The 17500-nt window shown below is 39.6% G+C and overlaps 2 protein-coding genes across 2 annotated transcripts in view; both read right to left on the minus strand.

The window, feature by feature from the left end:
- Positions 1-16020, minus strand: part of fblim1 (filamin binding LIM protein 1) — a 25784-nt gene extending 9764 nt beyond the window's left edge. The window contains exon 1 of the mRNA XM_067415113.1: positions 15884-16020. The gene's annotated coding sequence lies outside the window, so the exon portion shown is untranslated. The remainder of the gene's footprint in view (positions 1-15883) is intronic.
- Positions 14641-17500, minus strand: part of slc25a34 (solute carrier family 25 member 34) — a 9775-nt gene continuing 6915 nt past the window's right edge. The window contains exon 6 of the mRNA XM_067415108.1: positions 14641-16063. Coding sequence (XP_067271209.1) covers positions 15899-16063 — 165 coding nt within the window. The 3' untranslated portion in view covers positions 14641-15898. The remainder of the gene's footprint in view (positions 16064-17500) is intronic.

Genomic DNA, 17500 nt, shown 5'->3' on the forward strand with positions numbered 1-17500 from the left:
CTCACGTTTATCCAGCTAATATAACCGCAATCTCACGTTTATCCAGCTAATATAACCTCAATCTCACGTTTATCCAGCTAATATAACCACAATCTCACGTTTATCCAGCTAACATAACCGCAATCTCACGTTTATCCAGCTAATATAACCACAATCTCACGTTTATCCAGCTAATATAACCACAATCTCACGTTTATCCAGCTAATATAACCGCAATCTCACGTTTATCCAGCTAATATAACCGCAATCTCACGTTTATCCAGCTAATATAACCTCAATCTCACGTTTATCCAGCTAATATAACCGCAATCTCACGTTTATCCAGCTAATATAACCGCAATCTCACGTTTATCCAGCTAATATAACCGCAATCTCACGTTTATCCAGCTAATATAACCGCAATCTCACGTTTATCCAGCTAATATAAACGCAATCTCACGTTTATCCAGCTAATATAACCTCAATCTCACGTTTATCCAGCTAATATAACCGCAATCTCACGTTTATCCAGCTAATATAACCGCAATCTCACGTTTATCCAGCTAATATAACCGCAATCTCACGTTTATCCAGCTAACATAACCGCAATCTCACGTTTATCCAGCTAATATAACCGCAATCTCACGTTTATCCAGCTAATATAACCTCAATCTCACGTTTATCCAGCTAATATAACCTCAATCTCACGTTTATCCATCTAATATAACCACAATCTCACGTTTATCCAGCTAATATAACCTCAATCTCACGTTTATCCAGCTAATATAACCACAATCTCACGTTTATCCATCTAATATAACCTCAATCTCACGTTTATCCAGCTAATATAACCTCAATCTCACGTTTATCCAGCTAATATAACCACAATCTCACGTTTATCCAGCTAATATAACCGCAATCTCACGTTTATCCAGCTAATATAACCGCAATCTCACGTTTATCCAGCTAATATAACCGCAATCTCACGTTTATCCAGCTAATATAACCGCAATCTCACGTTTATCCAGCTAATATAACCGCAATCTCACGTTTATCCAGCTAATATAACCGCAATCTCACGTTTATCCAGCTAATATAACCTCAATCTCACGTTTATCCAGCTAATATAACCGCAATCTCACGTTTATCCAGCTAATATAACCGCAATCTCACGTTTATCCAGCTAATATAACCGCAATCTCACGTTTATCCAGCTAATATAACCGCAATCTCACGTTTATCCAGCTAATATAACCGCAATCTCACGTTTATCCAGCTAATATAACCGCAATCTCACGTTTATCCAGCTAATATAACCGCAATCTCACGTTTATCCAGCTAATATAACCGCAATCTCACGTTTATCCAGCTAATATAACCTCAATCTCACGTTTATCCAGCTAATATAACCTCAATCTCACGTTTATCCAGCTAATATAACCGCAATCTCACGTTTATCCAGCTAATATAACCGCAATCTCACGTTTATCCAGCTAATATAACCGCAATCTCACGTTTATCCAGCTAATATAACCGCAATCTCACGTTTATCCAGCTAATATAACCGCAATCTCACGTTTATCCAGCTAATATAACCGCAATCTCACGTTTATCCAGCTAATATAACCGCAATCTCACGTTTATCCAGCTAATATAACCGCAATCTCACGTTTATCCAGCTAATATAACCGCAATCTCACGTTTATCCAGCTAATATAACCGCAATCTCACGTTTATCCAGCTAATATAACCACAATCTCACGTTTATCCAGCTAATATAACCGCAATCTCACGTTTATCCAGCTAATATAACCGCAATCTCACGTTTATCCAGCTAACATAACCGCAATCTCACGTTTATCCAGCTAACATAACCGCAATCTCACGTTTATCCAGCTAACATAACCGCAATCTCACGTTTATCCAGCTAATATAACCGCAATCTCACGTTTATCCAGCTAATATAACCGCAATCTCACGTTTATCCAGCTAATATAACCGCAATCTCACGTTTATCCAGCTAATATAACCACAATCTCACGTTTATCCAGCTAACATAACCGCAATCTCACGTTTATCCAGCTAATATAACCGCAATCTCACGTTTATCCAGCTAATATAACCGCAATCTCACGTTTATCCAGCTAATATAACCGCAATCTCACGTTTATCCAGCTAATATAACCGCAATCTCACGTTTATCCAGCTAATATAACCACAATCTCACGTTTATCCAGCTAATATAACCGCAATCTCACGTTTATCCAGCTAATATAACCGCAATCTCACGTTTATCCAGCTAATATAACCGCAATCTCACGTTTATCCAGCTAACATAACCGCAATCTCACGTTTATCCAGCTAATATAACCGCAATCTCACGTTTATCCAGCTAATATAACCGCAATCTCACGTTTATCCAGCTAATATAACCTCAATCTCACGTTTATCCAGCTAATATAACCACAATCTCACGTTTATCCAGCTAATATAACCTCAATCTCACGTTTATCCAGCTAATATAACCACAATCTCACGTTTATCCAGCTAATATAACCGCAATCTCACGTTTATCCAGCTAATATAACCGCAATCTCACGTTTATCCGGCTAATATAACCGCAATCTCACGTTTATCCGGCTAATATAACCGCAATCTCACGTTTATCCGGCTAACATAACCGCAATCTCACGTTTATCCGGCTAATATAACCGCAATCTCACGTTTATCCAGCTAACATAACCGCAATCTCACGTTTATCCGGCTAACATAACCGCAATCTCACGTTTATCCGGCTAATATAACCGCAATCTCACGTTTATCCAGCTAACATAACCGCAATCTCACGTTTATCCAGCTAACATAACCGCAATCTCACGTTTATCCAGCTAATATAACCGCAATCTCACGTTTATCCAGCTAATATAACCGCAATCTCACGTTTATCCAGCTAATATAACCGCAATCTCACGTTTATCCAGCTAATATAACCACAATCTCACGTTTATCCAGCTAATATAACCGCAATCTCACGTTTATCCAGCTAATATAACCACAATCTAACGTTTATCCAGCTAATATAACCGCAATCTCACGTTTATCCAGCTAACATAACCGCAATCTCACGTTTATCCAGCTAATATAACCGCAATCTCACGTTTATCCAGCTAATATAACCGCAATCTCACGTTTATCCAGCTAATATAACCGCAATCTCACGTTTATCCAGCTAATATAACCGCAATCTCACGTTTATCCAGCTAACATAACCGCAATCTCACGTTTATCCAGCTAACATAACCGCAATCTCACGTTTATCCAGCTAACATAACCGCAATCTCACGTTTATCCAGCTAACATAACCGCAATCTCACGTTTATCCAGCTAACATAACCGCAATCTCACGTTTATCCAGCTAACATAACCGCAATCTCACGTTTATCCAGCTAACATAACCGCAATCTCACGTTTATCCAGCTAATATAACCGCAATCTCACGTTTATCCAGCTAATATAACCGCAATCTCACGTTTATCCAGCTAACATAACCGCAATCTCACGTTTATCCAGCTAATATAACCGCAATCTCACGTTTATCCAGCTAACATAACCGCAATCTCACGTTTATCCAGCTAACATAACCGCAATCTCACGTTTATCCAGCTAACATAACCGCAATCTCACGTTTATCCGGCTAATATAACCGCAATCTCACGTTTATCCAGCTAACATAACCGCAATCTCACGTTTATCCAGCTAATATAACCGCAATCTCACGTTTATCCAGCTAATATAACCGCAATCTCACGTTTATCCAGCTAACATAACCGCAATCTCACGTTTATCCAGCTAATATAACCGCAATCTCACGTTTATCCAGCTAATATAACCGCAATCTCACGTTTATCCAGCTAATATAACCGCAATCTCACGTTTATCCAGCTAATATAACCGCAATCTCACGTTTATCCAGCTAACATAACCGCAATCTCACGTTTATCCAGCTAACATAACCGCAATCTCACGTTTATCCAGCTAATATAACCGCAATCTCACGTTTATCCAGCTAATATAACCGCAATCTCACGTTTATCCAGCTAATATAACCGCAATCTCACGTTTATCCAGCTAATATAACCGCAATCTCACGTTTATCCAGCTAATATAACCGCAATCTCACGTTTATCCAGCTAATATAACCACAATCTCACGTTTATCCAGCTAATATAACCTCAATCTCACGTTTATCCAGCTAATATAACCGCAATCTCACGTTTATCCAGCTAATATAACCGCAATCTCACGTTTATCCAGCTAATATAACCGCAATCTCACGTTTATCCAGCTAATATAACCGCAATCTCACGTTTATCCAGCTAATATAACCGCAATCTCACGTTTATCCAGCTAATATAACCGCAATCTCACGTTTATCCAGCTAATATAACCGCAATCTCACGTTTATCCAGCTAATATAACCACAATCTCACGTTTATCCAGCTAATATAACCTCAATCTCACGTTTATCCAGCTAATATAACCTCAATCTCACGTTTATCCAGCTAATATAACCGCAATCTCACGTTTATCCAGCTAATATAACCGCAATCTCACGTTTATCCAGCTAATATAACCGCAATCTCACGTTTATCCAGCTAATATAACCGCAATCTCACGTTTATCCAGCTAATATAACCGCAATCTCACGTTTATCCAGCTAATATAACCGCAATCTCACGTTTATCCAGCTAACATAACCGCAATCTCACGTTTATCCAGCTAATATAACCGCAATCTCACGTTTATCCAGCTAATATAACCGCAATCTCACGTTTATCCAGCTAATATAACCTCAATCTCACGTTTATCCAGCTAATATAACCACAATCTCACGTTTATCCAGCTAACATAACCGCAATCTCACGTTTATCCAGCTAATATAACCACAATCTCACGTTTATCCAGCTAATATAACCGCAATCTCACGTTTATCCAGCTAATATAACCGCAATCTCACGTTTATCCAGCTAATATAACCGCAATCTCACGTTTATCCAGCTAATATAACCTCAATCTCACGTTTATCCAGCTAATATAACCACAATCTCACGTTTATCCAGCTAATATAACCGCAATCTCACGTTTATCCAGCTAATATAACCGCAATCTCACGTTTATCCAGCTAACATAACCGCAATCTCACGTTTATCCAGCTAACATAACCGCAATCTCACGTTTATCCAGCTAACATAACCGCAATCTCACGTTTATCCAGCTAATATAACCGCAATCTCACGTTTATCCAGCTAATATAACCTCAATCTCACGTTTATCCAGCTAATATAACCTCAATCTCACGTTTATCCATCTAATATAACCACAATCTCACGTTTATCCAGCTAATATAACCTCAATCTCACGTTTATCCAGCTAATATAACCACAATCTCACGTTTATCCATCTAATATAACCTCAATCTCACGTTTATCCAGCTAATATAACCTCAATCTCACGTTTATCCAGCTAATATAACCACAATCTCACGTTTATCCAGCTAATATAACCGCAATCTCACGTTTATCCAGCTAATATAACCGCAATCTCACGTTTATCCAGCTAATATAACCGCAATCTCACGTTTATCCAGCTAATATAACCGCAATCTCACGTTTATCCAGCTAATATAACCGCAATCTCACGTTTATCCAGCTAATATAACCACAATCTCACGTTTATCCAGCTAATATAACCTCAATCTCACGTTTATCCAGCTAATATAACCGCAATCTCACGTTTATCCAGCTAATATAACCGCAATCTCACGTTTATCCAGCTAATATAACCACAATCTCACGTTTATCCAGCTAATATAACCGCAATCTCACGTTTATCCAGCTAATATAACCGCAATCTCACGTTTATCCAGCTAATATAACCGCAATCTCACGTTTATCCAGCTAATATAACCGCAATCTCACGTTTATCCAGCTAATATAACCACAATCTCACGTTTATCCAGCTAATATAACCTCAATCTCACGTTTATCCAGCTAATATAACCTCAATCTCACGTTTATCCAGCTAATATAACCGCAATCTCACGTTTATCCAGCTAATATAACCGCAATCTCACGTTTATCCAGCTAATATAACCGCAATCTCACGTTTATCCAGCTAATATAACCGCAATCTCACGTTTATCCAGCTAATATAACCGCAATCTCACGTTTATCCAGCTAATATAACCGCAATCTCACGTTTATCCAGCTAATATAACCGCAATCTCACGTTTATCCAGCTAATATAACCGCAATCTCACGTTTATCCAGCTAATATAACCGCAATCTCACGTTTATCCAGCTAATATAACCACAATCTCACGTTTATCCAGCTAATATAACCGCAATCTCACGTTTATCCAGCTAATATAACCGCAATCTCACGTTTATCCAGCTAATATAACCGCAATCTCACGTTTATCCAGCTAACATAACCGCAATCTCACGTTTATCCAGCTAATATAACCGCAATCTCACGTTTATCCAGCTAATATAACCGCAATCTCACGTTTATCCAGCTAATATAACCGCAATCTCACGTTTATCCAGCTAATATAACCACAATCTCACGTTTATCCAGCTAATATAACCGCAATCTCACGTTTATCCAGCTAACATAACCGCAATCTCACGTTTATCCAGCTAATATAACCGCAATCTCACGTTTATCCAGCTAATATAACCGCAATCTCACGTTTATCCAGCTAATATAACCGCAATCTCACGTTTATCCAGCTAATATAACCGCAATCTCACGTTTATCCAGCTAATATAACCGCAATCTCACGTTTATCCAGCTAATATAACCGCAATCTCACGTTTATCCAGCTAATATAACCGCAATCTCACGTTTATCCAGCTAATATAACCGCAATCTCACGTTTATCCAGCTAACATAACCGCAATCTCACGTTTATCCAGCTAATATAACCGCAATCTCACGTTTATCCAGCTAATATAACCGCAATCTCACGTTTATCCAGCTAATATAACCGCAATCTCACGTTTATCCAGCTAATATAACCTCAATCTCACGTTTATCCAGCTAATATAACCACAATCTCACGTTTATCCAGCTAATATAACCTCAATCTCACGTTTATCCAGCTAATATAACCACAATCTCACGTTTATCCAGCTAATATAACCGCAATCTCACGTTTATCCAGCTAATATAACCGCAATCTCACGTTTATCCGGCTAATATAACCGCAATCTCACGTTTATCCGGCTAATATAACCACAATCTCACGTTTATCCGGCTAACATAACCGCAATCTCACGTTTATCCAGCTAATATAACCGCAATCTCACGTTTATCCAGCTAACATAACCGCAATCTCACGTTTATCCGGCTAACATAACCGCAATCTCACGTTTATCCAGCTAATATAACCGCAATCTCACGTTTATCCAGCTAACATAACCGCAATCTCACGTTTATCCAGCTAACATAACCGCAATCTCACGTTTATCCAGCTAATATAACCGCAATCTCACGTTTATCCAGCTAATATAACCGCAATCTCACGTTTATCCAGCTAATATAACCACAATCTCACGTTTATCCAGCTAATATAACCTCAATCTCACGTTTATCCAGCTAATATAACCGCAATCTCACGTTTATCCAGCTAATATAACCGCAATCTCACGTTTATCCAGCTAATATAACCACAATCTCACGTTTATCCAGCTAATATAACCGCAATCTCACGTTTATCCAGCTAATATAACCGCAATCTCACGTTTATCCAGCTAATATAACCGCAATCTCACGTTTATCCAGCTAATATAACCGCAATCTCACGTTTATCCAGCTAATATAACCACAATCTCACGTTTATCCAGCTAATATAACCTCAATCTCACGTTTATCCAGCTAATATAACCTCAATCTCACGTTTATCCAGCTAATATAACCGCAATCTCACGTTTATCCAGCTAATATAACCGCAATCTCACGTTTATCCAGCTAATATAACCGCAATCTCACGTTTATCCAGCTAATATAACCGCAATCTCACGTTTATCCAGCTAATATAACCGCAATCTCACGTTTATCCAGCTAATATAACCGCAATCTCACGTTTATCCAGCTAATATAACCGCAATCTCACGTTTATCCAGCTAATATAACCGCAATCTCACGTTTATCCAGCTAATATAACCGCAATCTCACGTTTATCCAGCTAATATAACCACAATCTCACGTTTATCCAGCTAATATAACCGCAATCTCACGTTTATCCAGCTAATATAACCGCAATCTCACGTTTATCCAGCTAATATAACCGCAATCTCACGTTTATCCAGCTAACATAACCGCAATCTCACGTTTATCCAGCTAATATAACCGCAATCTCACGTTTATCCAGCTAATATAACCGCAATCTCACGTTTATCCAGCTAATATAACCGCAATCTCACGTTTATCCAGCTAATATAACCACAATCTCACGTTTATCCAGCTAATATAACCGCAATCTCACGTTTATCCAGCTAACATAACCGCAATCTCACGTTTATCCAGCTAATATAACCGCAATCTCACGTTTATCCAGCTAATATAACCGCAATCTCACGTTTATCCAGCTAATATAACCGCAATCTCACGTTTATCCAGCTAATATAACCGCAATCTCACGTTTATCCAGCTAATATAACCGCAATCTCACGTTTATCCAGCTAATATAACCGCAATCTCACGTTTATCCAGCTAATATAACCGCAATCTCACGTTTATCCAGCTAATATAACCACAATCTCACGTTTATCCAGCTAATATAACCGCAATCTCACGTTTATCCAGCTAATATAACCACAATCTCACGTTTATCCAGCTAATATAACCGCAATCTCACGTTTATCCAGCTAATATAACCGCAATCTCACGTTTATCCAGCTAATATAACCTCAATCTCACGTTTATCCAGCTAATATAACCACAATCTCACGTTTATCCAGCTAATATAACCTCAATCTCACGTTTATCCAGCTAATATAACCACAATCTCACGTTTATCCAGCTAATATAACCGCAATCTCACGTTTATCCAGCTAATATAACCGCAATCTCACGTTTATCCGGCTAATATAACCGCAATCTCACGTTTATCCGGCTAATATAACCACAATCTCACGTTTATCCGGCTAACATAACCGCAATCTCACGTTTATCCAGCTAATATAACCGCAATCTCACGTTTATCCAGCTAACATAACCGCAATCTCACGTTTATCCGGCTAACATAACCGCAATCTCACGTTTATCCAGCTAATATAACCGCAATCTCACGTTTATCCAGCTAACATAACCGCAATCTCACGTTTATCCAGCTAACATAACCGCAATCTCACGTTTATCCAGCTAATATAACCGCAATCTCACGTTTATCCAGCTAATATAACCGCAATCTCACGTTTATCCAGCTAATATAACCGCAATCTCACGTTTATCCAGCTAATATAACCACAATCTCACGTTTATCCAGCTAATATAACCGCAATCTCACGTTTATCCAGCTAATATAACCACAATCTAACGTTTATCCAGCTAATATAACCGCAATCTCACGTTTATCCAGCTAACATAACCGCAATCTCACGTTTATCCAGCTAATATAACCGCAATCTCACGTTTATCCAGCTAATATAACCGCAATCTCACGTTTATCCAGCTAATATAACCGCAATCTCACGTTTATCCAGCTAATATAACCGCAATCTCACGTTTATCCAGCTAATATAACCGCAATCTCACGTTTATCCAGCTAATATAACCGCAATCTCACGTTTATCCAGCTAACATAACCGCAATCTCACGTTTATCCAGCTAACATAACCGCAATCTCACGTTTATCCAGCTAATATAACCGCAATCTCACGTTTATCCAGCTAATATAACCGCAATCTCACGTTTATCCAGCTAATATAACCGCAATCTCACGTTTATCCAGCTAATATAACCGCAATCTCACGTTTATCCAGCTAATATAACCGCAATCTCACGTTTATCCAGCTAACATAACCGCAATCTCACGTTTATCCAGCTAACATAACCGCAATCTCACGTTTATCCAGCTAATATAACCACAATCTCACGTTTATCCATCTAACATAACTGCAATCTCACGTTTATCCAGCTAACATAACCGCAATCTCACGTTTATCCAGCTAACATAACCGCAATCTCACGTTTATCCAGCTAATATAACCGCAATCTCACGTTTATCCAGCTAATATAACCGCAATCTCACGTTTATCCAGCTAATATAACCGCAATCTCACGTTTATCCAGCTAACATAACCGCAATCTCACGTTTATCCAGCTAACATAACCGCAATCTCACGTTTATCCAGCTAATATAACCGCAATCTCACGTTTATCCAGCTAATATAACCGCAATCTCACGTTTATCCAGCTAATATAACCGCAATCTCACGTTTATCCAGCTAATATAACCGCAATCTCACGTTTATCCAGCTAATATAACCGCAATCTCACGTTTATCCAGCTAACATAACCGCAATCTCACGTTTATCCAGCTAACATAACCGCAATCTCACGTTTATCCAGCTAATATAACCACAATCTCACGTTTATCCATCTAACATAACTGCAATCTCACGTTTATCCAGCTAACATAACCGCAATCTCACGTTTATCCAGCTAACATAACCGCAATCTCACGTTTATCCAGCTAATATAACCGCAATCTCACGTTTATCCAGCTAATATAACCGCAATCTCACGTTTATCCAGCTAACATAACCACAATCTCACGTTTATCCAGCTAATATAACCACAATCTCACGTTTATCCAGCTAACATAACCACAATCTCACGTTTATCCAGCTAATATAACCGCAATCTCACGTTTATCCAGCTAATATAACCGCAATCTCACGTTTATCCAGCTAATATAACCGCAATCTCACGTTTATCCAGCTAATATAACCGCAATCTCACGTTTATCCAGCTAACATAACCGCAATCTCACGTTTATCCATCTAATATAACCACAATCTCACATTTATCCAGCTAACATAACCACAATCTCACGTTTATCCAGCTAATATAACCACAATCTCACGTTTATCCAGCTAATATAACCACAATCTCACATTTATCCAGCTAACATAACCACAATCTCACGTTTATCCAGCTAATATAACCACAATCTCACGTTTATCCATCTAATATAACCACAATCTCACATTTATCCAGCTAACATAACCACAATCTCACGTTTATCCAGCTAATATAACCACAATCTCACGTTTATCCAGCTAACATAACCACAATCTCACGTTTATCCAGCTAATATAACCGCAATCTCACGTTTATCCAGCTAATATAACCGCAATCTCACGTTTATCCAGCTAATATAACCTCAATCTCACGTTTATCCAGCTAATATAACCTCAATCTCACGTTTATCCAGCTAATATAACCTCAATCTCACGTTTATCCAGCTAATATAACTGCAATCTCACGTTTATCAAGCTAACATAACCGCAATCTCACGTTTATCCAGCTAACATAACCGCAATCTCACGTTTATTCAGCTAATATAACCGCAATCTCACGTTTATCCAGCTAATATAACCGCAATCTCACGTTTATCCAGCTAATATAACCGCAATCTCACGTTTATCCAGCTAATATAACCGCAATCTCACGTTTATCCAGCTAATATAACCACAATCTCACGTTTATCCAGCTAATATAACCGCAATCTCACGTTTATCCAGCTAATATAACCGCAATCTCACGTTTATCCAGCTAATATAACCGCAATCTCACGTTTATCCGGCTAATATAACCGCAATCTCACGTTTATCCAGCTAATATAACCGCAATCTCACGTTTATCCAGCTAATATAACCGCAATCTCACGTTTATCCAGCTAATATAACCGCAATCTCACGTTTATCCGGCTAATATAACCGCAATCTCACGTTTATCCAGCTAATATAACCCCAATCTCACGTTTATCCAGCTAATATAACCGCAATCTCACGTTTATCCAGCTAATATAACCGCAATCTCACGTTTATCCAGCTAATATAACCACAATCTCACGTTTATCCAGCTAATATAACCGCAATCTCACGTTTATCCAGCTAATATAACCACAATCTCACGTTTATCCAGCTAACATAACCGCAATCTCACGTTTATCCAGCTAATATAACCGCAATCTCACGTTTATCCAGCTAATATAACCGCAATCTCACGTTTATCCAGCTAATATAACCGCAATCTCACGTTTATCCAGCTAACATAACCGCAATCTCACGTTTATCCAGCTAACATAACCGCAATCTCACGTTTATCCAGCTAACATAACCGCAATCTCACGTTTATCCAGCTAATATAACCACAATCTCACGTTTATCCATCTAATATAACCGCAATCTCACGTTTATCCAGCTAATATAACCGCAATCTCACGTTTATCCAGCTAATATAACCGCAATCTCACGTTTATCCAGCTAATATAACCACAATCTCACGTTTATCCATCTAATATAACCGCAATCTCACGTTTATCCAGCTAATATAACCACAATCTCACGTTTATCCAGCTAATATAACCGCAATCTCACGTTTATCCAGCTAACATAACCACAATCTCACGTTTATCCATCTAATATAACCGCAATCTCACGTTTATCCAGCTAATATAACCGCAATCTCACGTTTATCCAGCTAATATAACCGCAATCTCACGTTTATCCAGCTAATATAACCGCAATCTCACGTTTATCCAGCTAACATAACCGCAATCTCACGTTTATCCAGCTAACATAACCGCAATCTCACGTTTATCCAGCTAATATAACCGCAATCTCACGTTTATCCAGCTAATATAACCGCAATCTCACGTTTATCCAGCTAATATAACCGCAATCTCACGTTTATCCAGCTAATATAACCGCAATCTCACGTTTATCCAGCTAATATAACCGCAATCTCACGTTTATCCAGCTAATATAACCGCAATCTCACGTTTATCCAGCTAATATAACTGCAATCTCACGTTTATCAAGCTAACATAACCGCAATCTCACGTTTATCCAGCTAATATAACCGCAATCTCACGTTTATCCAGCTAATATAACCGCAATCTCACGTTTATCCAGCTAATATAACCGCAATCTCACGTTTATCCAGCTAATATAACCGCAATCTCACGTTTATCCAGCTAATATAACCGCAATCTCACGTTTATCCAGCTAATATAACCGCAATCTCACGTTTATAAGGGACGTGGTGGAGTTTTTGTAATGGTGATTGAAAGGCTGTTGGTTCAAACCCTGAGTCTTGAGCAAGATGTGGTCTGACTGGTTTAGTCAGTGAATAACCCGGCTTTTATCTGCACTGTCTATCAGATAAATATTCACAAGCTTCTCTGAGGTAAAATTACAAACACCAAAACAAATCATTCAGCTAAACCTGAGGCGAAGCATCCTTCATTTCCTGTTGACATCTGAGGTGTGATTTTCTTCTCTCAGACCAACACAACCTGTGTTATATTATATTAAAACATTCCTAGCTTTATAATGGCAGTAAATGGCTGTTTCAGTTTTAAAGTCCATAAAAGTGCATCTGTCCATCATAAAAGTGCATCTGTCCATCATAAAAGTGCATCTGTCCATAATAAAAGTGCATCTGTCCATAATAAAAGTGCATCTATCCATAATAAAAGTGCATCTATCCATAATAAAAGTGCATCTATCCATAATAAAAGTGCATCTGTCCATCATAAAAGTGCATCCGTCCATCGTTTTTTTGGTCAACTATCCATTTAATTAGTGTTTAACGAGAAGAGAGTGAGTGATCTTTAAAATGTGTTTACAGTAACTCGTTACGCAGCGCCACCTGCTGGAGAAACAGCGGAGAACCATAAAATAGCCTCAGAACTACCACAGACCCGCTTCAGAACCGCGTCAAAACCACTTCAGAACCGCAGAGGACACGGCGAGAAGCGAGCGGGATTATTAATCGGTCACGTGACTCATTTACCTCAGATCAGAATGGCGGCGGGATTCCGGGCAGCCAGCGATATTTCCACACGTATATTCTCTTAAAAGAGAAACTCTGTCGATTATAAACACATATAATACCTAAAAAGTTTATTTTGATACCGGTATTCAAAACCATCGTGTGAGGAACTGCGCAGGCATCGTCAGAGTGGAAAATTAAATCATAAAACTGCAAAATGCATAAACGAATAAATAATATTAAAACAAAAATATATAAAAACAAGTACTAAAAATATGTAATATTTGTTTAGCTGCATGTCATGTATTTCACAGTGATGACGCGTTTTTGCTTCTCAACACTTTTCTTTGTTTACATTTTTCATACAATAGAATATGCAAATGTGACATTCAGTGCCATAACCATTCATAAATACTCTAGTTTGTTTAATAATAGCAGTATTTATGATGCTGAAATGTGTACTCCTCCACGGCAGAGCCGATCAAACTCTTCTTGATTTTAATATCCAAGAATAACAAACACAAAAACAATAATTATAATATAGTATTAATACAATATAATACAGAAATGAACAAGACAATATTGAGGTTTACATAAATTAAAACATTTAATTTGGGTCTAATTCAGTCATACTGGATACAAAATGTACTTCATAAAATTCATTTTAAAATAAAGGACAGCATTTAGACTTTAGAAACTTATTAGGAAAGTAAAAACAAGGAATTTTGTGCTGTTGAGTTTAGCACTCAAACATAAAACTACTCTATTTCTGCAGTGTGTAGTGTTTTATTTTTCTACTACTTTATGATCTACTGCGTTTACCCTACACACCTTACTGTATCCCACAATGCATTGTGCTCAACCAATCATCCTTTCTAAACGCATCAGTGTGCGATTCCTCAACATCACCAGCAGAGGTCAGACAACACACACACAATTATTTATCTCAATTATTAAATGAGCAGTTTTCTTCTCTGAAGACTAACCGAACGTTCGTTGATAATTAAATTAAAGGCACAATATGTAAGATTTTTAGCAAAATACACTATTGTGTACACTATCCCTAATGTTTCCAAGAATGTTTAAATACAGAGAAATCCGTGATTTTAACCGGGACACGCCCGTGTGTGTGTGTGTGTCGCCTATCAGTGACATCATCATCTCTCCGGTGTTATTGTGTAGTAACCATGGCAACACTATCGCCGCTTTAATATCTGATGTGTTTTATTAGACACTGTTTGGATCACTGATGGACAGAAACTAATGATTGTTCTCCAGCTCAGCACAGTTAGTCTTATTGTTTAAATCTGCTGTTGGTGATTTACCGCTCAGAGTGCCGTGTGTTACCGCCTAATATGATCTCGCTCACCGCAGTGTGAACAAGTTGCTCATAGTAGCGTTATAACATCACTTTAACACACTCACATGTGTGTGAGAGGATAAAACACAGCTGCGTTACACACACACACACACACACGAGCAGAAGCGGCAGCTCTTGCGGCAGAATAAAAGCTCCGCCCACTCAAGAGTTAAGCCACGCCTCTGTGCTGAATACTTACATACTGTGCCTTTAAACTCTCAGGGGGATGTGAATATTACTAGTGGTTCTAACGCTGCACTAACAATCACACACACACACACACACACACACACACACACACACACACACACACACACACACACACACACACACACACACACACACACTGAAGTCAGTCAGTAAAAACTTTACTCAACTGCACAATAAAAACACAAATAATCTTTACAGTGGTGTCGGAGGTAAGGCACACTGGCGAGGTAAAACAACACACACACACACACACACACACACCCCGTGATGATGTCATCAGTGTGTGTAGAGCTGTCTCAGGCCGTCCCACATGAGCATACTGAGGACCGTATGAGGAGCCAGACGCACAAACACCGGTGTCATGCCTTTATACAGGCCGGCGATCCCCTCAGCACCACACACCTTCATCAGGCAGTCCACGAACCCGCTGTACAGACGGCCCTGCACACACACACACACACTCAGCTTTACTGGGGATTGTTGTTTAAAGGGTTATTTCGGCCAGTAAATGTAAAGTGTGTAGTTAGTTCCTCCTGTGGTTGGCCAGCCGTCAGACCTCCGCTCATCTTCACACACAGATGAAGATATTAGTGTTGAAATCCGATGGCTCAGAAAGGCCTTCATTGACACCAATGTCATTTCCTCTCTCAAGACCCATAAAGGCACTAAAGACGTCGTTACAAAGCCCATCTCACTACAGCGGCTCTACAATCATTGATGAAGAGGCCAGAATAGAGTTAGTGCGCAAAAACACTAAATAACGACTTATATAGTGATGGCCGATTTCAGAACAAAGCTTCGAACCGCTGTCAGTCAGTGAATCGATTCATGATTCGAACCGTTATGAGTCAGTGAATCGATTCATGATTCGAACCGTTATGAGTCAGTGAATTGATTCATGATTTGAACCGTTATGAGTCAGTGAATTGATTCATGATTTGAACCGTTAGAGTCAGTGAATCGATTCATGATTCGAACCGTTATGAGTCAGTAAATCAATTCATGATTTGAACCGTTAGGGTCAGTGAATCGATTCATGATTCGAACCGTTATGAGTCAGTGAATCAATTCATGATTCGGATCGCCAGAGTCTCGTGATCTCAGCAGTTTGACTCGCGATCCGAATCATGAATCGATTCACTGACTCATAACGGTTCGAATCATGAGTCGATTCACTGACTCATAACGGTTCGAAGCTTTGTCCATTCATTCAGAGTTTCTCAACCAGTGGGTCGTGGATCATTCTATGGGGGGTCACGAGACTTTCTATGCATTCTCCTATTTTCGAATTTCGTATTTTGAATCATTATTGCCGTAACTTTCTAACGCTAATTTTAAACTGTCCTATCACAATACTGTATCGCTCCCGCAAACGGCTCTTATTGGACAAGGTCCTACTCTCGTTACGCAAGCGGTTTAGACTGTTGCTTTGGTAACGACAGCGCTCGAGATGCCAGAATTCCTTCTGGATTCAAACCAGACGAGATCATCCAGAACTCGCAGATCGCGTAATGAAGTTTCTCTTGCCCTTCAGCACCGCCTGTCTTTGTGAGTCGGGGTTTTCAACAGTGACAGCAGCTAGTCTGAGAGCGACACTACCGGCGGCCCTTTGGCCAGTCCCCGGCGGCCCTTTGGCCAGTCCCCGGCGGCCCTTTGGCCAGTCCCCGGCGGCCCTTTGGCCAGTCCCCCGCGGCCCTTTGGCCAGTCCCCGGCGGCCCTTTGGCCAGTCCCCGGCGGCCCTTTGGCCAGTCCCCGGCGGCCCTTTGGCCAGTCCCCCGCGGCCCTTTGGCCAGTCCCCGGCGGCCCTTTGGCCAGTCCCCCGCGGCCCTTTGGCCAGTCCCCCGCGGCCCTTTGGCCAGTCCCCGGCGGCCCTTTGGC

Source organism: Pseudorasbora parva, chromosome 14, assembly GCF_024679245.1.
Source record: "Pseudorasbora parva isolate DD20220531a chromosome 14, ASM2467924v1, whole genome shotgun sequence".
Lineage (NCBI taxonomy): Eukaryota > Metazoa > Chordata > Actinopteri > Cypriniformes > Gobionidae > Pseudorasbora > Pseudorasbora parva.